Here is a 23,027-nt window from a genome sequence, read left to right on the forward strand (position 1 = left end):
TATTCTGTAATACTTTACAATCAATTTCAGTTTTAAACTTTAGGAGGCACAACATGGGCGTCTCGATAGGCTCCAGGCTTTCATTCGATGGTGCACTTTGTACAGTTCGCTATATTGGCGAAGTCCAAGGGACGAAAGGGCAGTGGCTGGGTGTAGAGTGGGATGATTCTACCAGAGGCAAACATTCAGGAGAGCATCAAGGGGTGAAATATTTTCAATGTATGGTGTAGTTAACCGCCCTGTCTACCCCTCATACGACCTCCATCATCACTGAACATGGGGGCTTATAAGTTCATTTCCAGGCAAAAGCAAACATCCGACAGCAGGCTCTTTTATACGCCCAACGAGACTGGCTGATCGACCTCTGAGCTTCCTACAAGCCGCGAATGAAAAATATGTTTCAGAAATTGAAACTGTGCCCTCTGGCCATGGGAACCTACCATCGTCCACGCCGATTGAGATCAGCGGCAAAATCGTTGAAGAAGTAGGATTTGACAAAATCCGCAAACTACTTGCAGAACTTCAGGAGCTTCGGATTGTTCTTCTTGATGGCATGCGTGTTCATGGCGTATTAGCTGGCGAAGGAAGCCAAGAGGAATATGAAAATGAGCTTGAAAGCATTGCGAGGACTTGTCCGAAAATTGTTGAGCTGGATCTCAGCCGCAATGTCCTTCGAAAATGGGCTGATGTAGCAGCTATTTGTGGTCAGCTTAAACTTTTGAGGATCTTAAAACTAAAGTAGGGGAAAAATCAATACATTCTCCCAAGTCATCGACTTCGTGCTAAATTGTCTCATAGCGGGAATCGTTTTGATGAAATTGACGAAAGTGTAACACTTGACGGTATATCCGAGTTATCACTGGACGAAACGCTTATAGAATGGAAGGAGGTAAGATATGAATATTCTTTTAGCTAAAAACATGCTTAATGTCTCCTTCAGGCCGCCGCTGTATCGAAACGGTTTCCGTCTTTACGCTCGTTATCACTCTCGGGAAATGAGTTCACGTCTCTTTCCTATCCCATATCAGGCAGAATCCAGGAGCTTACATTGGAGTATAATGGCTTCGAATCTATTCATTCCATCCGGAATTTGACCTCTCTACCGGAGCTAAAACGGTTATCACTTCGTGGAAATAGGATTAGCAGGGTGGGATCTAAAAATCCGGCAATGATTGCACACGAAACTGAGGTCATTTTTTCACCAATTCTCACTTCTGTTGATATATCCTTTAATAAAATAAATTCCTGGAAATTTATCAACATGCTTCCTAAAGTGTTCCCTGGGCTCACTACTCTTCGAGTTTCCGATAATCCGCTCTACGACCAGCCGCCCGCGCCTTCGCGCATAACAAATATGCCCGAATATCCAATGACCGTCGATGAAGCATACATGCTCACCCTTGCCCACGTCTCTCAGCTCGAGACCCTAAACTACGGTACAATCACAGACCAGGATCGCAATAACGGAGAGTTATACTACCTCTCCCTGATCCGGAAAGAGCTAGCCGCATCGCCACAAAGTGAAGAAAAGCGCATCCTAGAATCACACCCGCGATACAAAGAACTATGCGATATTTATGGAGAGGTCGAAATAAAGAGGGAGACAGACGGCTCTGGAAGCGGGATACACCCTCGATCTCTCGCCGCTCGACTCGTCACATTTAACTTCTACCTAGTTGACCACCAAAACCAAAAACCATTCTCACAGAAACCAGACGCGATCATTAGTCCTAAGTACAACACCGAAATTCCAAAATCGTTCGACGTTTACCGCATCAAAGCCATCGTCGCACGAAACTTCTCACTAACTCCGCTCCGCTTCAAACTAGTATGGGAAACAGACGAGTGGGACCCGATCGAAGAATCCAGGGCTGAAGACGATGAATGGGATAGCAGTGATGAGAGTGATGAACCCAGTCGACAACTCGAGAGTTCAGCCTTGAAACAAGAAGATGGCACGAGGCTCGTGCGGCGTGAGGAGGAGCTGGTAGACTCTACGAGAGAGGTTGGGTTCTGGTTTACGGACGAGACTCGACATGTTAAGGTGCGGGTTGAGTTATTCTAGATAGTCTGGCCGGCTCCGTCCGGCATGGACACAAATATAATTACCATCGCATTTGTTTACATTCACTGCATGTTGAGTTGGGGAAATGATTGGACATGTCTTTGCCCTTTGAATGCATACTGGAACACGGCTCCAGCTCCAGCTTAGCATCGAGAATATACGTAATTAATCGTACCTACGGATACCTTTCTTCGCTCTCCTAACTTTCAATTACAAGTTGAACCCCGTGCTCGCAAATGCCAAGGAACAATATTTTGTATTACATAAGCGATGATCTACCCAGCGTCACTCAGATACGGTGAGAGGGAAGCTTGTTTGTTGCATCTAGGTTATCTATTTTAATCTCCATACTAACGAGTGATTATCCCAACCCAGGCTCACTATGTCAGAATACTGGAAGTCCACGGTGAGCCCACATATCCTTCTTCTCCCCCCTCCCCCATCAAAAACTTCCCCTCCACCGCTCGCGCAAGTAAAAATAACCAAACCAAACCCTCCATTCCAGCCGAAATACTGGTGCAAGCACTGCAAAACCTACGTCCGAGACACGGCCTTCGAACGCACGCAGCACGAAGCCACAGGCAAACACCAGGGTAACCTCAAGCGCTTCCTCCGCGACATCCACCGCAACAACGAGCGCGACGAGCGAGAAAACCAGAAAGCGAGGAATGAAATACATCGCCTGAAGGGGGTTGTCTCCGGATCGCCCAAGACGGGAGATCAGCAACAACGCCCGCCTTGGAAACGCGGGCTAGGTGCTGGTTCAGCTACGGGTGCCAATGCAGAACCGAGCGCATCTCTCTCTGCAAATGCAGAGCAGCGGAAGCGTCAGCTGGCGCAGCTGGTGGAGATGGGAGTAGCTATTCCGGAGGAGTTTAGGGGGGATATGGCGCTGGCGGGGGATTGGAAAGTTGTTGAGACAACAGCGGGAAATAAAGACCGGGCGGAGGCAGATGCTGTGGCTGGGTTGAATGTCGGGGTCAGGAAAAGGAAGTTTGAAGTGCAGGAGGAGGAGGAGGCTGCGGGGGAGATAGTCATAAGGAAAGGTTGGGGGTCGACGACACGGGAGTTCCCTGGCAAGGAGAAGGAGGAGGATCTCGATGCGTTGTTGGAAAGGACGACGGAGTTGAAGAAGAAGAGACGGGAGACGGAGACGCCGGATGTTAAGGCGGAGGGGAAAGAAGATATCATTGATGGGGAGCATGAGGATGTCGCCAAGAAGGATACTCCTAGCCCTAATGATGGAGATATTCTACCGGTTAAAAAAGAGGAAGCGGAGGGTGGACCAACTATGGTTGGAACCAAATATGAGGGAGAGAAGGGTGTATCGAGGTCGGTTCGTGAGACTCCGAAGGAAACTGTTGAAGAAGCCGTCCCTGCTGTGGTTTTTAAGAAGCGCAGACCGAAGCACGCCAGGTGAATTGATTAATCGCCTAGATACGCAACATCGCTAGGCGTGCCACTATTTACTCGGATGAAATTGACATCCCTTCCTTGGTCAAAGCCTACCAATATACCTATGCGGTACGGTACATATAGGCAAAGGTACTCGAACTCGAGGACCGTGAAACGTGCCCACCGCGACTTGATTACCCGTTCCTGAGCTATACGACTCGAAAAGACGATCTGCGGTTTTACCAATGCAGAGCAGCCTTCATTTCTATGATGGTGAACTAATGAGGGTATCTGATACTTTGGAAATATATTAGCTCGTCCCCATTACTTGGAGGGGCTCTCTACCTGGGAAGTCTTAGGGTGCAAGCAAGAACTCCCGCCTTCTAGGTAGCGCCATCACGCATTTGTGAATGAATGATGAAGCAGTTAGGTCCACTGCAAAATTCTGCTAAGGCTATATTAATACTATCTGCTATTTTGAGCTCCTCAAAAGCTCGCACCAAAACACTCCCAATATGTCCATTAAGAACCAGGATATATAAAATAAATTATATATAAATAACTGCTGTTTAAAGATGTAGCCAGATGGTTGTCCTTGTGTATAGAGAAAATCTGTTTCTGATATAACTGGCGCGTAAAGGTATTTTTACGACCACAGCACGGTGATATAAAAAATTCCCACCAAACCAAACCGCGACGGAGAACACGTCTATTCAAAAACCAGGCATCCATTCCAATAGATAAATCAGCAGTTGTTGACCACCTCCTTACTGTGTATATCCCATCTCCCATCACCCGTTGAAATCGTCGCTCTGCCTTGGCAATTGCCACTTGATTTTTTTGCGCTCGCGGCCAGCTAAATAACTTAGTTGCTGTAACTATCCATCGCCCGCCAGACTCGCAGCCACCACCGTTCGTCGCACTGGAAGAAGATCCCGCTGTGGACACAGAGCAGAAGAACGTCTGTGGTCGAAAGAAGCTCTCGGCTGGCTCACCTTTACTTCTTCTTCGCTTATCTAGGCCCTATTTTACCCCAGGTACGTTGGTCCATAACAGGCGAGAGGCTGCGGTGACTTGGCTTCTCGCTTGAGCTGCCCGTGCCTCTCTCCTCTGCCCCAATCAAATCGGCGTGTTTCGTTTCCCTCCGCTTCATTGTCCCGTTTTCTCTGCTATTCCTACGTAGGGACTGTTGGGTCATTGGTGGTGCTTTTCTCGTTGTTGTTCTTTTTTGCTGCCGATTTTAAATCATGTCAACGCTGCCTGTTGCCACGGGCAAGGCGCATTTCTCGCATTTTCGCGACCGCGAGCTTGCCTCTTGCGCCCATCGCTATAGCTTGCATCATAAACTTACTGATGGCTGCCCCAATTCGAGCCCTAGATGATGCCTTTTCTCGTCTGCTTGATGTCTCGTTGGTTTTGTGTGTGATTTCTTCTTGTGGCGAGCCTGATTGCGATCGAATACTTTACGGCCAGCATTCAAAAAAAAGTGCTTCCCGCAGCATTCATCGCTGAGCATCCCAGGCGTTATCCGTCAGATACAATTACTCATTACTCATAGATTCATGTCGCGTTGCAATGCTCTAACTAATACATCGAGCTACAGTGTTTCGAGTCTAGGATCCCATGCGCTACATATTCATCGGATTTCGATGAGTCCGCCATCGTTTTCCCTCTCTCACCTTCCACCCTCCATTCGAGTCCTATCCTCCCGTTGAGATCAATGCGTGGTGCTATTGCCGCACTATAGGCTGTTGCGATCGCACCTGTCGTGACTAGACATACAACTGGGCTCCTCTACGGCAAGAGAGTGTTGTGTGCTTGCGGGTTCGGAGCAGAATGCCAGAGACTGTGCCACCGCCCACAGGGCCCTCAACAACGGACACGGCTCCCCAAAAAGAAGCAGAACCATCGCCAAATCATCATAACCCAGCTGCCGCAGTATCGGTGTCTTCTGTCACCAGCCAAAATGTCGCACCTACATCGAGTCCGCCCGTCAACTACTCGCCCTCAACCCAGCCGGCCCACGTACAACCTCCACCACCGCAGCCACCACAACAACAGCAGCATATGGATCCCGTACATCAGCTTCAGCATTACCAGCCTCCATCAGCGAATTCGCAGGCGACAATGAACCAGAACCAATTAAGCCTACCTCCAATTCAATCAATCGAGAACCATCCCCAAAGTCACCAGATTCCGCAGGCGCATTCGCAAACGTCCATCGGCTCTTCCGCAACCAATGCTCCAATGAACATGCCTCCACCGAATATCCCCCAATACTATACCATGGCTGGAACCATTCTCAGTCCTGATCTGTATCCAATGACGGGCGAACCAAACCGAGGTTTGTCAAGTGGTCGACACAAGAAGGAAGTAAAGCGACGGACGAAAACGGGTTGCCTTACCTGCAGGAAACGCCGAATTAAGGTAAGAGGAATAGCATTTAATTAACAGCATAGAGTTCTGCACAGATAATTATGTTGTAAAGTGTTGGCTCAGGGATCCTTTTTTTGTTGCGTTTTTTTATTTTGCTCCCCCGCATTCTGGCTGCATGGACGCTCGCTTAGAGCATCGCTTAACAAAAAAAGCTACATCACTCTCCCCTCATTGTCCGGCCTCTTCTTGAGAGCTTTGAAACTCCTTTAGCGAATATCCTTTTATTCACTTGACACGCTGTTTCTTGATTTGTTCTCAGCTTTCGTCCTGGTGCTCTGTTCTTGCTTTGTTTGTGAATCTCTCGCCGTTCACTGTCATCAAGCCCCTCTCTACTCTCTATACATTTATCCACGCTAACCGGAGCTCTCCTTAACTGTATACAGTGTGATGAGCGACATCCCGTTTGCAGGAATTGCGAAAAAAGCAAGCGTGATTGCCTTGGGTACGATCCGGTGTTCCGACCGCAGCCGGGCACTTCAGCCCTGCAGCCTGCCCCCTCTCAACCATCGGTACTAGTATCTCCTCAAGGCACCCCCGTGTATATCAGTGCTCAGAATTCCTTGTCCGGAGGGCAGTCCTTTGCGCATCCGCCCTTACCGACAGCAAGCCCATCATCTTCTCCTTCAGTACATCAGTTCGATTACGGAACTGCAATTGACCCTGCCTTGGAAGGAGTCGCGTCACACACCGGTACGCATCACACTAGCGAAGGGGGTCAAACGCCAGCTTCGATCATGTATGGGGCTGAGAACCTAGAATGTAATGTCCCTTCATGTCCCACCCAATTTCTCGTCTTGTACTAATTCTCATTCTTTGTATAGTAAAACCTATGAAGGTTGTAGATCTCCTCTCCGTACGAGGGTACCTCTCTCCACCACCAGAAATCACGACAATCCCTGCACCGCGAGTAGAAGAAATCAAGCTAGTCTACATCTCGTATGCCGTCGCTATTGACAAGTTCCTCGAATGCAACTGGTTCGAAACAAAGGGGATGACCCATCTCTTGGCAAATCCCCGCCTTTTATCATACTACTCTGCCCTCTTAGATGGCTTCAATGACCGCAATATCCACGACCCTGCCGTTTTGGCGCGCGTTGAGAGTCTCGAAGCCTCTGTCATCTGGGAAACATTAACATTAACCCGCGTCGCTCGTACCAAAGAACCAGACACGAACGGAAGTGGCACCACAACAAACACCACGGATGTCGAACTCCTATACGCTGTGAAGCGACTGGCCGTCTTCGAAGCCCTTGTAACCGGCACATACCTCGATACAAACCCAGTAAGCCTAGATAGTTACCCAGAATGTGACCCGGCACACAGACTCCCCGGCATCGGCAACCAGATAAAAGCCCGCGAGATTGATTTCTGGGAATCCGTCGGCCGCTACCTTACCATCCCTGAAGACGACCCGAATGCCCAAAAACGAAAAGAGGAAGCCCTGACCACGTCTCGCAGGCTGCTGGATACGTTTGAGAACCGCGATGTGATCTATTCCATCGCCATTGTGCGGCACATTGCTAAATTCCAGCCGCGAAAGCTGAAGCAGACGACCGCCAGTACGGATGAGAAGGATGCTGCAGCCAAGTTGTATGTTGCTGTTAGGTTCCTTGAGGATGAGAGCCATGGTAAGGGGACGAATCAGGTTATTAAACGGTTGTGTGGGATGGTTGTTAAGTATTGGGAGGATTCGCCGGGGGCGTCGTGATTATGTTATGATCATGGCTTCTTTTCCTCTTTTTCTCAAGTCAAACTATATGAAAATGGGCTATTCTCTCTTTTACTTTGGTTCTCGTCTCCTGTCCTAACTATAAATGAAATGGCTGGGTTCTATTTTCTTTCGTCGCACTTTGTGCGGTATATCATTTGCTTATTTTATTCCTGCCAAAATACCTACTGTCTTATTCCACTATCTTATATTGTTATTTGTTTTTATACGTCCTGTATAACAGAAAGCAATTGTTTTAACACAAATGTTTTAGTGATGAATATTTGATTCTGATTCCGCCCCTTTTTTTTTACTTCTCCCTTGCCTTCCATTTCCCTGGTACGCACATACTTTATTTCGTTGTGGGTTTCTCCATCAAATTCTACCCCATCTTCCACCCTTCCCTCCTCTCTCGATCCATTTTTACTTTTTGGTTAATCAAGACTAAAAACAAGCATGGCAGCAAAAGCGGGCCTTCTTCTTTTTGTGTTTGTTGTCTTTCTTTTCTTCTTGGAGACTAATGTATAGCGAATGGGAAGGCCAGGGCCGGACTGGGACTGGACCTGGACCTATCTGCCTCCATTCTCTCTCTTCTGCAATATCGATTTTTATTTTATAAATATATTATTATTACCTTTTGGCTTAATAGCAATTGGTAGACCTAGATATGTTTACTGTCCCAGTTACGGCGCGCGGACGGAATATGTAAGGATTGGTTTGACGGAATCTTTCACCGTGTCGGTTCGCGATGTTTACTCATACTCACAACAGCTAGTCATTTTCCATGGCCTATTTTTAATTTTTGGACTGCACAATAGGAAGAAAAGATGTGGTGGAGAATCAGAAAATGGCTGTGATGTATAGAAGTTTGAAGTTCTTTTTCTTTTTCTTTATGTTCTTTTATTTTCTTCTCTTTTCTTGTTTTTTTCCAGCGCAGTCGGCGCGAACACACAAAAAGAGCATTGGGCAACAATAATGCATATGCACATAACACGTCCGTGCATGCGTGGTGTACGTACGATTGCCGTTGTATATCTAGACATAAATTTACTAAATAAGATAAAAAGCAGCCTTTCCACCCTTTTTCTCGCATAGTTAGCGAAACCGCCCCCGATTTCTAGTTGCATATTTTTTGCTTTTTTCGGTCCCCTCACACATTTTTTTACTTAAAGCCACATATTTCCAGTGTATACATATGCTCCGCATAGGTGTGAATGTTTATCTAAGAACAAAAAGGAAAGAAAAAAAGGTGTAAGGGATAATAAACGGTTGAAAAAATATAAGTTTAAAGGGGAAAAAATGACGAATCTCACAACCACATCTCCGCTTGTTCGGGAACTGGAGATTTCAACTTCCCCTTTTCAATGGCTAGGCGCACATTGTCGATCGCCCATTCCTCCATGGCAGTTTGGGTCTATTATATACAAAATTGGAGTCAGTAACCGCGGCCCCCTAGTGTGTGGAGAGGGGGGAGAGGAGAGGGGGTCGGAATTTCGGTAACCTACCTCGACGGTGTAGGTGCCCATATGTGGCACAAGCATGACATTCGGGTTGCGCAAGAGGCCCGGGTGCACGTTGGGCTCGTCCTCGAACACATCTAGACCGACGGAGAGCACCTTGCCACTGTCCAGCGCTTGGACCATGGCATCTTCATCAATGACGGCGCCGCGGGCGGTGTTGACGACCACGACGCCTTGTTTCATTTTGGCGAATTCGGCGTGGCTGATTATGTGGCGGGTGGTGCTCTGGGGAGGAATTAGCAAAGGAGGAAGAACCTAATCTGTATATGTGTTTGTCCAAAGGGCGGGAATAAAAGTGGTTGATATTGTTGGGAAGCACAGATGGGGCACAATGGCGGGTTGGAATTCAACCCAACAAGAGGAGGGAAAAGAAAGGAAAAGAAAGAAAAGAAAAGAGACGTACATTCAGTGGTAAATTCAAACTGATCACATCGCTCCTTCTCAATAATTCATCGAAGGATACGTACTCCGCGCCGTCGGCAAGCTCATCACTCAATTTTCTCCGGTTATGGTAGATAATCTTCATTCCGAAGGCTTCAGCCTTCTTTTTCAAATTCCGGCCGATCCCTCCCATGCCTAGGATTCCGAGAATTTTTCCTTGCGGATCATGGCCTAGCTTTGGGACTGGCTGGCCTTTCCATTTTCCTTCTCGCAGGGCCAACATGCTCGTGTTGAAGTTGCGCAGGGTCCCAATTATCAGGAACATGTTTACATCTGCGGTTGCGTCGTCGACGGCTGTTGGAACATTGGAGACCAGTAAAGGTGGCGAGCGCGCGCTGCAGGCATGAACGTCGATTTGGTCATATCCAGCTCCTGGGAGACATTGTCAATATAGTGTGTCCAGAATGAGAAAAAGCGAGGCCATATTGGATCAAAGATAATCACTATCTGACGGGAGAAACATGCGCGCATATTGCAAAAGTGATGAAAATGCGCAGATCATACCGCAATGTGCAAGATATCTCAGCGACTTGGGCAGCACATTGACCAATTCCTCATCAATGAGACCTGTGATGCTCGACGACCCAAAAGTCCGATAAGCCACGAGGACGCCATCGAACTTGCCGCTGCGGCATTCCTGGATGAATTCTGCGCGATTGGTAGCCTTTGTCTCGACGAGTTCTGCAATATCTGCCAGACTTGCCCAGGTCGAATGGGCACTTTGCAGTGATAAACATAAAGGCAGAACAAATCAGCATAGTCCCAAAGAAACACATACGCGGCGACACGCAACATGGGGCTAAATCCTAAGTCTCAAAAGGCGGAGGCTTTGTGTTTGAAAAAGAGGTTTGGGAAATGAGGAACAATGGCGGCTCAATTGAGGTAAAAGTATACCATCATAAACATGTCTAACACCGTAATTTTCTGCAAAAATGGAGGCATAGATAGCACCGATTGTCCATTATGGGGATGGGAGGAGGGGCCGCAAATAACGGGAGGATGGGGCACAAAGACTCACTGGTCTATCTCGCCGAGAAGTAGCGCTTTGGGCTTGCTACTGGAACCCATAATAGCGGATTGCGTTACTTAGAGCTTGCTTCTATCTTCGATCTGTTAGAAATTGTCTATCGTGGTATGAACATAGGGATGTTGTGAGGAGAAGACAAATTAACGCACTGGTCTTATCTAGTAGCTATGCAAGTTCAACTGGGCTTGACACCCGAGTGAATCTGCAACCGCCAGCAATTATATATAAATAGAGACGCCTCAAATGACTGAACAGAAGCGGGATCTGGTGGAATTGGGCCGTGTATGGTCGGGGCGCAGGTATTTAGAGGAGATAGAGAAGTTCAGAGAGCAGCGTAGCCTACAAGGTGTCTTTGTATAAACTTTATACAAGCGATATTTAACTCGGCTACACGGGACTCGGGACGAAATATGCAAATAGAAAAAAAATAAAAAGAAAATAAAAAGAAAAAGAAAAGAGAAGAAAAGAGAAGAAAAGAGAAAAGAGAAAAGAAAAAGAAAAGGCGCGCAATTCTTTTCTTGCAGACGGCGGGTCTCGGGCATAACAAAATGTTGACCAAAGGTAAAACATACAGCAACAGGATCCCACAGTGCACGTTATGAGGGGCGTTGGGAGCGGAATGGGATGCCATCCATTCATTGCCTTGTACTCCGTAGTGGCGGATCAAGGCCCTGTATGATTATTGATGGGAGGTTCATCGCTGTGCATGGTATATACACTAGTTGATTTTTAAGGCAGTGAAAAAGCGGTTATTGGTACGGCGTAAGTTGTAACTAGACATTAAGGAACTAGCTACACTACTCGGCCGAATATGAGGACTTTTCAAAAGAAGGAATGGCTCGACATTGCGATGGGATGGGATAAGAGATAAGAAATGAGATGGATAGATATCTGGCCATGATACCGTCCGAATTCACGGGCGGGATGTTGTCGGCATGAAAGATATAAGAAGATCGATATAACTGACCCGTTTGATTCCCCGAATTAACCCTTCATACGTAAAATACACAGCAGAGCCCTCTTTTTAGCACATTGCCAATTCCCGTCGCCTAATGCACAGTAAATTATACAAGAGAAGTCAAAAAATGAGCAGATGGAGAAGGAAAGAAAACGCTATCCCAAGTATAGGAATCCAAATCGTTCACCCCTCTGTCAACACCCTTGTCCAATCAAACTTCTTCCACCGCTTCCTAAACCCATCAACTCTCTCATCACCTTCCTTCCGCCATCGTCCTTGCCGCTTGATCACATCCGGCTCTAGGTCCAGCATGCCCCCTATAACCTCCCGGGCAAATAAATCCCCACGGGGCCACCGATTGGCATCCTCAACGATATGGCCCAGCCCACCATCCAGCTCAAACCACACATGAAAATACGGCATCTCCTTCGCGATGGTGCGGCGGAACGCTAACTTCCCCATCCCCGCGCGTGCCTGTGCCAGCGTGTCGATCAGCTTCTTATGCTGCGTCCACTCCTCGTCGGCGGCGAGGATGGCTTCCTTGAAGAAGGCTGGCGAGGTCTCGCCAAGACTGTAAGGGAGAGGAACGACTTCCATGGCAGCGTGTCGGTGACGCTGCGGCTGTGCTGCGTTCTCGTAGAAGATTACATCCCGCCCTTGGTCGTGATACATGCGCGTTAGGCTCTTCATGAAGTTTCGGATCTCCTCCCATTCATCATCGTCGCATTCGAGGAGGTTTCTCCGGTGTTGGATCGGGACGATGCAGGCGCTTCCCTCGCTGAGCTCCGGCTCCGTAGGGAGAGTAAGATATACTCTGGTTGCCAATGACACGACAGGGGCAAGGGGAGGCGTTTCTGTGTCTTCGCGGTAGCAGAGTGGGCAGCTATCGAGGATGCGGTTCATCTTTTGGAATTCATTGATCGCTGTATTTTTGAGGTTAATTTCTGATTTTTGTACGCGTTTAGCCAGCTTCGCGGCATTTTCGTCCATGTATTCGAGGTCATTCTAGAAAGTGAAAAGCAGGAGGATTAGGACTCATGTATCGGTTTTTTAAGAAGAAGGAAGCGTGGGACATGATGAAATACTCACATCGAATTTGGCATCTTTAGCAATCCTCTCCGCAAACCGTTGTCCCTCCCCTCCGGCTTGGCCACGAGTCCTACGCTCCTCTCGCACCATATCCTCAATTGTAATGTCTTCATTTTCCTCTACTTGACCTCTTTCCTTTCCTCTCTTGTTCTCAACTGGCCTAACTTCCGGCCTTTCACCTCCGGCGAGCAACCTATTTTCCATAACCCCAAGGACCACCACATCGGGATTTTTTCGATTCGCCATAGATTCCACTGCAGCGTTGTATTCCGCCTCGAGTTCTGCTGCATTCGGCGCCTTCCGTAGCTTTGCTTTCATTATCTGCGCTTTCAACCTATTTAGATCCGTAGAATTGAGTTGTTTAGTCTGCTGTGGGACTATGGGCTTGGGTTCAACAGATTGTCCTGGGTGCAACTGTAGATCACTTAGCTCCCCCTCGCCCCTCCGGACATCTCTGTCCTCTCTCTCCCTCAAACCACTCTGCAGCTTTCTCTCTTGGTAAAGTTCTCCGCTAGGCTTATCCTTACCAACATAGCCATTGCCATAAATCTGCCTCCTCTCCAGCTCAATCTCCTCCTCTCTCGCATCATCGAAAGAACGGAGATCCCCAAACCGCTCAATAGCAATATCCTCAATCCTGGCCCCCGTTTCTTTTGCCTGTCTATATACAGCTTTCAGCTTCGTCATCCGCCATTGGGAGCCAGCATCGCCAAACGTATAGTCCACCTCATGTTTAACCGGCTCCTCCATCCCTCGTTTATCAGTCTCAGGCTCCTCCTCTTCATTAATATCATGTAAATGGCGATTAAGCTCCCTCTCATGTAATCTAAGCTTGTAATCCACCTGGAGCATCCGCTTTGTGGGAGATTCCTGCTGTTGAGGCTTGGGCCGCTGAACGTAGTCTATATCCAGTGTGGAAGGAGCTTCCATCCACGAATCGCGCTGAAGTCCTTGCTCTTGTTTATGAATTGTTGGTGGAGCGGTATTTGATGCTGTTGGATCAGGTTCTTCACCCTTCCCACTCTCCTCGCGCCTTGATCTGTGTTTATGTGGACGCTCGCAATCCTCACCACTGTTGCTGCTGGAGCAGTGGGAGCGTTTGCGTCTGTGTCTGTCTTCATCCTCATTTTGGGAATTGCTGTGTCGGGACGAGTGATGACGGCTATGGTGATGGCTATGGTAATTGGAGGAGTGGCTATCTCTGTCTCTGTTTCTGTCACTGTCTCGATCTCTATGTTTGTCTCTAGATCTGTGCCTGTCGCGGTCCCTGTCACGGTCCCGATCCCGATCCCGGTGCTTCTCTCGATGCTTTTCCTTGCTTTTCTCGCGCTCCCTTTCCCTCTGACTTGCAGCCAGCTCCTTTTCGAAATCCTCCAATGTCATATCCTCTTATTTCCTTCTCTCTGGCTGGTCCAAATTGTGTGGATGGTTGGTATTTTGAAATGTCGAACGAGGTTTGTTGCCTCACAGCCAAAAAAGAGGTTGGGTTTGTCCTGAGCTCCCTGGAATGACGTTGTTCGATTTTTAAATATATTTAAATAATAAGATTCAGGCCTGGCTCAATTTCTCCTCACAACAAAACAACCACTTTTTTTGTCTTCATCATAAATATTTAAACCCCCACGCTCAATTTTTGCTTCATCACCAATACAAAATCGATACTATTAAATATATCGTCACACTATTCCGCGCTTATATCAACATCAGCAATCTGCTGAGGAGAGACAGCGACCAACATGGCCCCCCCCGTTGCCGTCGTCTGCGTCGGCATGGCTGGTGAGAAACAACCCCCCTTCAGAGCAATAGAAACACTCAGGCGTCTCATAACAGGCTCCTCGTATGATCCTAACTATAATAAATCCCCAGGATCCGGTAAGACGACCTTTATGCAGCGTATAAATGCACATCTACACTCCAAACATAAACCTCCCTACGTCCTCAACCTCGATCCAGCCGTCCACGCCGTCCCCTTTGAAAGCAACATCGACATCCGTGATTCGATAAACTACAAAGAAGTCATGAAACAATACAATTTAGGCCCCAACGGCGGTATCCTCACGTCACTGAACCTATTCGCTACAAAAGTTGACCAGATAATATCGATATTGGAGAAGCGTGCCCTTCCCCCACCTCCCAACCCCAATTCTAACTCTGGGACCGATCCTTCAAAACTAAGCCAGACTCCACAAAAACCCATTGAACATATCCTCATTGACACACCGGGCCAGATTGAGGTGTTTGTCTGGAGCGCGTCGGGGAGTATTTTACTAGAGACATTGGCCTCTTCATTCCCGACAGTTATTGCATATGTGATTGATACCCCACGAACAAGCTCAACAAGTACATTTATGAGCAATATGCTGTACGCGTGCAGTATACTATACAAGACAAAACTGCCTATGATTCTCATCTTTAACAAAACAGATGTGAAGGACGCGGAGTTTGCAAAGGAGTGGATGTCAGATTTTGAAGCATTTCAGACAGCACTGCGTGAGGAGGAGGAGGCTGGTGCATTTGGTGGAGCTGAAGGAGGGGTGGGAGGCATGGGAGGTGGAAGTGGTTACATGGGCTCCTTTTTAAATAGTATGAGCTTGATGCTGGAGGAGTTTTATCAACATCTGAGTGTGGTTGGTGTCAGTGCTATGACAGGTGATGGGGTTGATGAGTTCTTTGAGGCAGTGGAGGAGAAGCGGAAGGAATTTGAGCGGGATTATAAACCTGAATTGGAAAAGAAGAGAAAGGAGAGGGAGATGGTGAAGGAGGAGAGGAGAGAGATTGAGCTGGGGAAATTGCTGAGGGATATGAATGTTTCTGGCTCTGGGAGGCATGAGGGGGTGGGTGGGAAGAAGCAAAGAGAGGAGCCAGGGACTATTTCAGAAGCAGAAGATGATGAGGATTCAGATGAGTATGAGGATGTGAAACCTGGTGAGGATGATTTTGTTCGAAGGGATGATGGTGGGCTTGAGGAGAGATATAAGCATGCTCTGGAAGAATCGGCCCCAGGTCAATCAGACCAGGAGCAGAGCTCTGCAAGATATCTACACTCAAGTAATATTGGATGATAGGGGTGATTTGGATTTGAATTATTTGATATATTGCACTCTTAATGGGTTCCTCTTGCCCTCTTCATCCACAGCTCCCGCTTAGCGGGGGATCTGTGCCTGGCATGTTTTCTTTTATGATTCTACATGCTTCAAATATGGTTGATATGCTCACTTTGTCTTCAAAATGGAAGATAAAAGCAACACTCAGTGTTGAATTTAACTGATGACTATGGACTAGTGTAAAGAAAATATTGTTAATTGTTTTTTCTTCACAATCTTCTTGAGGTTTTTTTTCGTCGGAGGCTCAGATAAGCTGGATGTAGCACGTACTGGAATTATACATAGATAGATATACAATTGAATTCTCCTTTCCTCCAAGCAATGTCATTAGTATTTAACTATTCTTACCTATTTCAAGTACGATGGTAGCTCTATTGTAGCTAATACATCAAATTCGCTATATGATGTCATAGTGTACTTTCACTTTTTGCAACAAAACTATCGCAGCCTTCATTGATTCCTGCTTCATTCTCAACCATCACTTCACGTTTGTATACAGACACTACAAATTACAATCCATGAAGAGACCTCTGAATGGTACCCCTGAGTTTCTGTGTGGAAAGTGAAAATAAAAAGTTTCATTACAATTTCAGCAGCAGTAAACCGAGATAATTAACATGTTGGGATAAACAACTCAACGTTAGATTCATTGCACTCACGATGGATGTATGTTGAATCAATTTACGGCAAGGGTAAACTACACTGAACCAACACTGACACCCTACAAATAACATCTATACAGGTTTTCTACGCATACACATACAGCACGGCGGCATGGCTAAGCCTGCAAGGCATCCCACTGGTCGCGACCCCCAAGATGATCATCATGATTCTGCTTGATGAAGCACGCCCGCCTTCGAGTAAACCCCCCACTCCGCCCTAGCATATCCCCCGCATCAAATAAAAGATGGAAAGGGGATAAAACTAAAAGATGGTTCACTAATCTATCAATCAGTGCTTGAAATCTACTTCGCCCGCTGCTTCGGCCTAAGCCTCCTGGCCATCACTGCCATCACCATCGTACTCACCGGCTCAATTCCAATATCCTCATCCGCCTCCTACTCCGTCTCTGCAGAAGAAGACGACCCCAAGGCGCCCTACGCCGTCCCCACGATGCTCATGTCATCCATATTCCATGCCTCGTCGGCATTCTACACATATGCCTGGTACCATACAACAGGTCAGATGAGCTTTGCGCTGGCAATGGTGGTGTATGGCGGGCTGGCGTCAGTGGGGCTGTGGTGTTTGTTGTTTGCTAGTAGCGCTGGGAGAATTAGCAGGAGGACTGGGGCAGATAAGAGGACGTCCGGGTTCCCGTTTAAGAACGAGGAGGCGGATAAGAAGCGGGCGCGGAAGGTGTTGTAGGCGGCCCGGCTGGGCTTATGGATGCTTATGGGTGGATATGGAGGTTTGGAAAGATGCGCATGATTTTTCCCACTGTTATTAATATTTAATGATAGTCAACATGGTTATGTTATTTTTTGCCAATCCAGGCTTCAAAGAGCTGAGAGAACTGCTTCCCCTCAGCCTTAGTGTCTTTTGCCGTCATGAGCTGGAGTTTGTATACAAGCCCAGAGAAGCTGATCCCACTTCACGATGCCGTTGGTAGAATATCATCAAAGGATATATCAATTCTGCTGGGCCTCGTCGGCGTTTAGCTGACTTCTAACAGGCAGAACGGGAGAAAGGCAGGCTGGTTTTGTATTTACGCTTAATGTCAAACCGTACGGATTACAGACACATCAAGACACATAGACAAGAGGCATATTGTCTTCAGCAATGGCGCAATACGGAGTATAGAGCCTGGAATAGATCGCGTATCGTATCGGTATGGACATGGAATTCAAGCTTGTCCCTTTGACACTAAATAACTTAATATCTAACTTACCAAACTAACGAATTAAACTCCGCCTGTTCTCGTGCCGCTTCAACCTCCGCATTTTCCAGCAACAAAGCTCACCAATAAACCCCCCCGGGACAAGCCTCGAGTGTCCGCGCCTATTCGCACCCCGAGACACAACGGCTATCTGGTGAAGCTGCCATGGAGAACCAGGATGTCCAGCTGCAGGACAACCTGCGCCGCCTCGATGCCAGAGAGGACATCCAGGCGCTGCCGACAGGACCCGGTCTGACCTCGAGAATCAACAGCGACTTCGAAGCAGCAGCAAACGCTGCCGGCGGGTCTCAGCCGTTTAATGTGCTTCCGGCGGCGACGGTTGATATGCATCAGTCTTCCGTTGCGGGGCAAGCTGGTGAGAGCTCTTTTTTACTTCCGCCGCTCTATCTGTAGCTATGGAATGCTTGCGTATATGGGAAAACTACCCATCACCAATCCCGAAAGATAAAAATAAGGGAAAAGAAAATAAGAAAAGAGCCCGGCCAACAGAATAAGTTATTTATTCCTCTTGCTCCAGCTTCAAAATCTAACATATTGATTCTTCTAGAGACACTTCTCGACAACAATACAACCCCTCAGCCGGTACAGCAACAGCGCCCGCACCACCACAACAACGACCACCAGCAACAACAACCATCACAAACGCATCATGCGAATCACCATACTCCAAACAATGGCTTCCTCGAACATAGAAACAATGGCGCGGTCGATATGCTGCAGCATCTCCAGACCCCTCTCCCGCCTCATCTCCTAAACCAGTTCCACAGCACCCCGCCTCATATGGGCAGCGGCGCAAACGCTTCAGATCAATCGCCATCGTCCCCTACTTCTAGTAAAGGAGAGTCCTATTTTAAAAATATGAAACTGATCCCTAATCCGCCCGATCTGAAAAAATGGCGAGAGCGACTATTCAATGTTGAGGATACGATCGTCTTGAGTGAAGAAGAGTGCGTTGGGCAATGTTGCCCTCTACAACCTATTCGTCTCCATATCAAAAAGAACATTTGCTAACATCTATATATGTAAAACACATTTTTAGATTCCAAACCTACTTCCCCCACATCGACAACGTCTACTCTCACCGCTCTACCCAGAAATATAAACGCAAACTCTTCGTCTCTCACTACTGGGACTGCCGCCTCAAGGGCCGACCACCCGGAACCCCCAAGTCTCGCGACCCAAACAAAAAGAAGCGCAAGCGCACAGCCCGAGAGCGCGACCTTTGCGACGTCAAGATCAAAATCACAGAATATTTCCCTGGAGCCCTGACTACCCCACCGGGCTTGAGCCCATCAATCCTCTCCATCAATTCCCCACACCCCACAAGTACAACTACGGCGGCCGCTCCAGCTGGATCTGATATGCAGACTCCTGCTGGCACCACCTCTCTCGCCCCTACGGACCAGAGTAATGGAGCGCCGGCCCGTGTCGCAAGCCATCAGTCCCAGTCCCAACCACAGCCAACGCAACTACAATACCCGTTCGGCGTTCTAGCGCCCAGCGCGACGTTGCCGGAAGGCCATCCTGGAGCAGCGGGTGCGAGGTACTATACCATCCAGAGAGTAAATGGGAATGGGGGCAATGGGAGGGCGGATGGGATTGGCGGGCCACATCGACATACGCTAGAGGAGAGTGATCGGATTAAGAAGAATAGTGTGCAGCGGCATCTGCTTAAGGAGGAGAAGGAGAGGAAGAGGGCTATGGTGAGTTTTATTTTATTTTATTTTATTTATTTTTCTCCTGTTGTTTTTCTACTACAAGTGACTTGGTTTGGCGGTGTTGTGTGGAATGGGTAAAAGTGGACGATGGAGATCATCATTGACTCTTGATACACGTAATATGTGTACAACTTTCAAGTTTCAATTCTAGAAGGGACATGGGTTGGACATTCGTTCCTTAACACCCCATACACAACACGGAAAATTATTCTTTGTCCAAGACTTTCGTTTCCGCTATATGTTATAAAGAGGAAAAAGGGGAAAAGAAGGACAAGATATCTAACAACACCCAAAAGGCGCAGCAGAAATCATACCACAAGAAGGCCTCTGGCCCCGCTGCCGTAACGGTCAAAAAACACGCAAGAGAATCAGACCTAAAGCTCTTCGGAAGTTGTTTCTGGTATGTAAAAAATAAAATATACATCTCGCTTCGACAATTATCTACATTCCCCCTAACCGCGCCCCTACCCCATCAATACAAATAACAAAAACAACCGCTTCCGCTCCTAACACAATTCACAACCCAATATCGTGGCCTTTTTCATGAAATACCGACCCTCGAGCGCTAACTCGTCGACTTTTCTTGTTTCACCAGTCCGTTCGTCCAGCGTGTCTGGATTGCCTTGGAGGTCAAAGGGATTCCTTACCAGTACATCGAGGTTGATCCGTACAACAAGCCCGAGTCGTTGTTGGAGGTTAATCCGCGCGGTTTGGTGCCCGCCATCCGCCAGGGAAATTGGGGGTGTTATGAGAGTACAGTTTTGCTAGAATATGTATGTTCCCCCCCCCCCCCCTCTTCCATTCCTTTCAACAAGGAAAGCCAGCTGCTAGTGGCGGGTAATTTAACATATCCCTTTCTTTTGTTGACCAATCCCTCTATTGTCCCTTTACTTAGCTTGATGATCTCGAAGCCGGTAATCCTCTCCTCCCACCAAGAGACCCTCAGCTACGTGCCCATTGCCGCCTATGGGCCGATCATGTTAGTATATTTTTCAATACCTCCAAACTCCCCTCGGTCTTCACTCCTCATCGTCCTAATTAAATTTGCCCTTTTCAATTTTCCCAGGTAAACCGCCACATAATCCCGACTTTCTATCGCCTCCTCCAAGAACAAGACGTACAAAAGCAGACCACGCACTCAGAGGAGCTCCAAGCCGAAATCAACAAACTCGTCAACGCCTCGCATGTCCACGGGCCTTTCTTCCTCGGCCCCGCCATCTCCTACGTAGATATCCAATTCGCGCCCTGGATGCTAAGACTCAGTCGTGTGCTCAAACGATATCGCGGCTGGCCGGATCCTGAGCGGGGGAGTCGCTGGGAAGCGTGGGTGGATGCTGTGGAAAATGACGAGCATGTCATAGCCACGACGAGCGCGGATGAGTTGTATTTGGATAGTTATGAGCGGTATGCTGGTGAGTTTTCTGTGTGTAGATTGTCGCTTTTTGTTGAAGCTCCGCGTTATGCTCGTGATTGATTGATTGACTTCTTGTAGAAAATCGGTCTAATACGTCACTGCTGGCGAATGTAATTAATGCGGGGCGGACCTTGCCATAGCTGGCGTCCATATGGTTCCTGAGCGGTCGTGATGGATGGCGTCATATATATATATATATATATTTATCGTTTCTCTGTTGTTTCAGGTGGTATTTTCTTCTAGCATTTCCGGAACGAGAACAGGCGCTGGCGTATTTTCTGGGTACTGGAACTGGATTTTGTATGGTATGGGTTTCTCGTTCTTGGTGAGGTCGCGTATATGTCGATTGAGTAATAGTTCTTTGTCGTCGTTGGTCCTCTCCTTCATCCTGTGTCCATCTTGCATCGGATATCCTGACTTCGTCACGCAGAACGAAAAAGTATAAGTCTTTTGCTCAATTGATCAACAAACCATGCAACACGCTTAAATAGGTTGGTTTGAATGAAGTTGATTAACCAAAGACTTTGCACCGCGCGGGCTGAATCCAAACCCCCCTCGTCCACTCCCATCTGGCCCCCTTGGAGTTCTAAGTGGCATCTGTTGCTGCTGCGACTGCTGCGGCTTCTCCTGCACTCGTCCGTTCTCCTGCCCATTATTTACATAATTTTGCCTCCTGTCCCCTCTCTGCCCATGCCCCGAAGTCGATCGCGTAGGGTAATTAGGATCGTATAGCTGTCTATTAGATTTATTATTATTATTGTTGTTGTTGCTGTTGTAATTGGCCGATATCTCCTTCCTCTCCCGACTCTCCTTGCTGCTGGCATTATGCCGGCCGGCTCTCCCCTTGCCTCTCGTACCAAGACCCTGCCTATGAGAATGGGAATGAGGATGAGGATGATCCTGTGACTGTGACTGTGATGGTGGCGGTGTTGTGCTCGTGCTACCCGGCGAAGAGGCCCCCGAGCCAGCCCCTGACGGACTCCCAAACAGCCGCTCTCTTACTTCCTCGTATTTGCGCTGTCTCTCCTCCCGTTCCCGCTCGCGTTGTGCCTGCAGCTCTTCCGGTGTTAATTTCGGCCCTTCCTCTCCGTCGTCATCATCGTCACCGTCGTCATCGTCGTGGTTAGGTAAAAAATCTGGAGGCATTGCGATGGTGGCAGTGGCGCCGGTAGCGGGGGAGCTCATGCCGGAGACGGAGAGGTGTTGGATACCTGCCATTGTAGCGTCAACGGCACCCGACGCGGATGAGGACGGAAATGGGGAGACGGCTGAGGGTGATTGAGATTGCGAGTGTTGGCGCTTGGCGAGTTGGGGTTTGCGGCTTAGGACGGTGACTGGCGGCTTGAAGTCAGATCTGAGAGGGACGGAGGCGGCCCGTGATTCGAGGAAGTGGAAGGTTTGAGGGGATTCTCTGTTGCGAAGGTGGATGGGGTTAGCTTGTTTGTTTCGCTTCTTGTTCATTTGACAGACATATAGTAGTGAATGGTACATAGGGAAACTGAGTGTTCGGAGGCTCTAGTTCTCGTGTATTGACCGGATAGACATACGCTTCAGCCCATAGTTGGCGATTGAACTCCGCGTGCTGAGCTCTTTTCTGGGCTTTTATGGCTCGAGAAGATAGCTTTTTCTCAGGTGCCGGTGCTGGTGAAGGTGCCGCCACCCCATCTTGCGCATGCGGTTCAGACTTTTCTTATATTAGCATACGATGCAAAACAGCTACCAAGCCTAAATAGAGGAAAAGATGAAATTCAAAGGCATAATCATACATCAATCTGGGCTTCCCAATTATCATCCCACGCGTCTGGCACCTTTGCGGAGGTTCGTGCACTCATGGCGGGAAAGGCAGTGGGGGTTCAGTACAAGGTCGAGGAAACCAAAAAGAATAAAATGACGTCTACAAAGATAGAAATAATATACGGTCATTTATGAATATTGAGAAGTGTGTCAAATAGAAGCGGAATGGAGGTGTATACAGGAGTTAGCGGCAGTGATACATACCTCTCCCTCGTGTGCTGGAGAAAGAGCTGAGGTTGAAAACGGTTGGCGTTTTTTGGGTTGCCACCAAAACGCGGGCTGCTGGCCCAGCCGCGGTTGGCGCCCACATATCCTACACGTGATCTACTAGCTACTTCATCCATTTCGCAACCCCAAGCTTCGAGAGCATCTATTGTGTTCCTCCATAGTGATATATTCACTCTCATTATATGCGTTTCAGATACAGGATCCCCGGTACTCGTTACTCACGCATATCCGCA

The 23,027-nt window shown here is 47.9% G+C and overlaps 9 protein-coding genes across 10 annotated transcripts; 6 read left to right on the forward strand and 3 right to left on the reverse strand.

Moving 5' to 3' along the window:
- Positions 1 to 53: 53 nt before the first annotated feature.
- BDCG_08885 (tubulin-specific chaperone) lies at positions 54 to 2,065 on the forward strand (the record flags this gene model as incomplete). The annotated part of the gene is made up of 4 exons (XM_045424658.1): positions 54 to 219; positions 303 to 738; positions 799 to 889; positions 941 to 2,065. 4 exons carry the CDS (start codon positions 54 to 56, stop codon positions 2,063 to 2,065), a joined length of 1,818 nt encoding a protein of 605 aa, XP_045273327.1.
- Positions 2,066 to 2,375: 310 nt separating this feature from the next.
- Positions 2,376 to 4,139, forward strand: BDCG_08886 (U1 zinc finger domain-containing protein). Its single transcript, XM_045424659.1, has 2 exons — positions 2,376 to 2,471; positions 2,571 to 4,139. Exons 1-2 carry the CDS (start codon positions 2,448 to 2,450, stop codon positions 3,483 to 3,485), a joined length of 939 nt encoding a protein of 312 aa, XP_045273328.1. The 5' UTR covers positions 2,376 to 2,447; the 3' UTR covers positions 3,486 to 4,139.
- Positions 4,140 to 8,730, forward strand: BDCG_08887. Of its 2 annotated transcripts, none has more exons than XM_045424660.1 (4): positions 4,140 to 4,878; positions 5,064 to 5,887; positions 6,280 to 6,655; positions 6,718 to 8,730. In XM_045424660.1, exons 2-4 carry the CDS (start codon positions 5,297 to 5,299, stop codon positions 7,602 to 7,604), a joined length of 1,854 nt encoding a protein of 617 aa, XP_045273329.1. In that variant the 5' UTR covers positions 4,140 to 4,878; positions 5,064 to 5,296; the 3' UTR covers positions 7,605 to 8,730. The 2 variants fall into 2 exon arrangements, with proteins under 2 accessions (XP_045273329.1, XP_045282718.1); XM_045424661.1 differs by having other exon boundaries at positions 4,140 to 4,497; positions 6,718 to 8,670.
- Positions 8,731 to 8,913: 183 nt separating this feature from the next.
- BDCG_08888 (D-3-phosphoglycerate dehydrogenase) lies at positions 8,914 to 10,360 on the reverse strand (the record flags this gene model as incomplete). Its single annotated transcript, XM_045424662.1, has 5 exons — positions 8,914 to 9,018; positions 9,110 to 9,349; positions 9,528 to 9,937; positions 10,070 to 10,284; positions 10,344 to 10,360. 5 exons carry the CDS (start codon positions 10,358 to 10,360, stop codon positions 8,914 to 8,916), a joined length of 987 nt encoding a protein of 328 aa, XP_045273330.1.
- A 709-nt stretch (positions 10,361 to 11,069) lies between these two features.
- BDCG_08889 (cell cycle control protein) lies at positions 11,070 to 14,152 on the reverse strand. Its single transcript, XM_045424663.1, has 2 exons — positions 12,640 to 14,152; positions 11,070 to 12,555 (listed from the first exon to the last, which is right to left on the reverse strand). The coding sequence occupies exons 1-2, from the start codon at positions 14,020 to 14,022 to the stop codon at positions 11,734 to 11,736; spliced, it is 2,205 nt and encodes a 734-aa protein (XP_045273331.1). The 5' UTR covers positions 14,023 to 14,152; the 3' UTR covers positions 11,070 to 11,733.
- On the forward strand, positions 14,028 to 16,082 carry BDCG_08890 (gro-1 operon protein 2). The gene is made up of 3 exons (XM_045424664.1): positions 14,028 to 14,120; positions 14,192 to 14,415; positions 14,506 to 16,082. The coding sequence occupies exons 2-3, from the start codon at positions 14,376 to 14,378 to the stop codon at positions 15,699 to 15,701; spliced, it is 1,236 nt and encodes a 411-aa protein (XP_045273332.1). The 5' UTR covers positions 14,028 to 14,120; positions 14,192 to 14,375; the 3' UTR covers positions 15,702 to 16,082.
- Positions 16,083 to 16,195: 113 nt separating this feature from the next.
- Positions 16,196 to 17,549, forward strand: BDCG_08891 (uncharacterized protein). Its single transcript, XM_045424665.1, has 3 exons — positions 16,196 to 16,409; positions 16,486 to 16,603; positions 16,699 to 17,549. Exons 1-3 carry the CDS (start codon positions 16,404 to 16,406, stop codon positions 17,106 to 17,108), a joined length of 534 nt encoding a protein of 177 aa, XP_045273333.1. The 5' UTR covers positions 16,196 to 16,403; the 3' UTR covers positions 17,109 to 17,549.
- Positions 17,550 to 17,632: 83 nt separating this feature from the next.
- Positions 17,633 to 22,453, forward strand: BDCG_08892 (glutathione transferase). The gene is made up of 8 exons (XM_045424666.1): positions 17,633 to 17,995; positions 18,188 to 18,587; positions 18,680 to 19,343; positions 19,655 to 19,758; positions 19,954 to 20,131; positions 20,254 to 20,337; positions 20,425 to 20,770; positions 20,851 to 22,453. Exons 1-8 carry the CDS (start codon positions 17,785 to 17,787, stop codon positions 20,910 to 20,912), a joined length of 2,049 nt encoding a protein of 682 aa, XP_045273334.1. The 5' UTR covers positions 17,633 to 17,784; the 3' UTR covers positions 20,913 to 22,453.
- Positions 19,360 to 22,812, reverse strand: BDCG_08893 (uncharacterized protein). The gene is made up of 3 exons (XM_045424667.1): positions 22,539 to 22,812; positions 22,320 to 22,456; positions 19,360 to 22,183 (listed from the first exon to the last, which is right to left on the reverse strand). Exons 1-3 carry the CDS (start codon positions 22,602 to 22,604, stop codon positions 21,256 to 21,258), a joined length of 1,131 nt encoding a protein of 376 aa, XP_045273335.1. The 5' UTR covers positions 22,605 to 22,812; the 3' UTR covers positions 19,360 to 21,255.
- Between the last annotated feature and the right edge of the window lie 215 nt (positions 22,813 to 23,027).

The sequence above is a fragment of the Blastomyces dermatitidis genome (assembly GCF_000003525.1).
Source record: "Blastomyces dermatitidis ER-3 genomic scaffold supercont1.12, whole genome shotgun sequence".
Taxonomy (NCBI): Eukaryota; Fungi; Ascomycota; class Eurotiomycetes; order Onygenales; family Ajellomycetaceae; genus Blastomyces; species Blastomyces dermatitidis.

Excerpts from the sequence above, each read along its gene's own strand:
- BDCG_08889 (XM_045424663.1), bottom strand. The coding sequence starts at position 14,022 with ATGACATTGGAGGATTTCGAAAAGGAGCTGGCTGCAAGTCAGAGGGAA. Across the intron at positions 12,556-12,639 it reads CTAAAGATGCCAAATTCGAT|AATGACCTCGAATACATGGA; the intron begins GTGAGTATTTCA and ends TTCACTTTCTAG.
- BDCG_08893 (XM_045424667.1), bottom strand. The coding sequence starts at position 22,604 with ATGAGTGCACGAACCTCCGCAAAGGTGCCAGACGCGTGGGATGATAAT. Across the intron at positions 22,457-22,538 it reads ATTGGGAAGCCCAGATTGAT|TCTGAACCGCATGCGCAAGA; the intron begins GTATGATTATGC and ends ATATAAGAAAAG. Across the intron at positions 22,184-22,319 it reads CGCCAACTATGGGCTGAAGC|AGAATCCCCTCAAACCTTCC; the intron begins GTATGTCTATCC and ends CCTTCGCAACAG.
- BDCG_08891 (XM_045424665.1), top strand. Across the intron at positions 16,604-16,698 it reads TGAAGCACGCCCGCCTTCGA|TGCTTGAAATCTACTTCGCC; the intron begins GTAAACCCCCCA and ends TCTATCAATCAG.
- BDCG_08890 (XM_045424664.1), top strand. The coding sequence starts at position 14,376 with ATGGCCCCCCCCGTTGCCGTCGTCTGCGTCGGCATGGCTG. Across the intron at positions 14,416-14,505 it reads CGTCTGCGTCGGCATGGCTG|GATCCGGTAAGACGACCTTT; the intron begins GTGAGAAACAAC and ends ATAAATCCCCAG.
- BDCG_08886 (XM_045424659.1), top strand. The coding sequence starts at position 2,448 with ATGTCAGAATACTGGAAGTCCACG. Across the intron at positions 2,472-2,570 it reads CAGAATACTGGAAGTCCACG|CCGAAATACTGGTGCAAGCA; the intron begins GTGAGCCCACAT and ends CCTCCATTCCAG.
- BDCG_08887 (XM_045424660.1), top strand. The coding sequence starts at position 5,297 with ATGCCAGAGACTGTGCCACCGCCCACAGGGCCCTCAACAACGGACACG. Across the intron at positions 5,888-6,279 it reads GCAGGAAACGCCGAATTAAG|TGTGATGAGCGACATCCCGT; the intron begins GTAAGAGGAATA and ends AACTGTATACAG. Across the intron at positions 6,656-6,717 it reads TGGGGCTGAGAACCTAGAAT|TAAAACCTATGAAGGTTGTA; the intron begins GTAATGTCCCTT and ends TTCTTTGTATAG.
- BDCG_08892 (XM_045424666.1), top strand. The coding sequence starts at position 17,785 with ATGGAGAACCAGGATGTCCAGCTGCAGGACAACCTGCGCCGCCTCGAT. Across the intron at positions 20,338-20,424 it reads GCCGCCTATGGGCCGATCAT|GTAAACCGCCACATAATCCC; the intron begins GTTAGTATATTT and ends CAATTTTCCCAG. Across the intron at positions 20,771-20,850 it reads TAGTTATGAGCGGTATGCTG|AAAATCGGTCTAATACGTCA; the intron begins GTGAGTTTTCTG and ends GACTTCTTGTAG.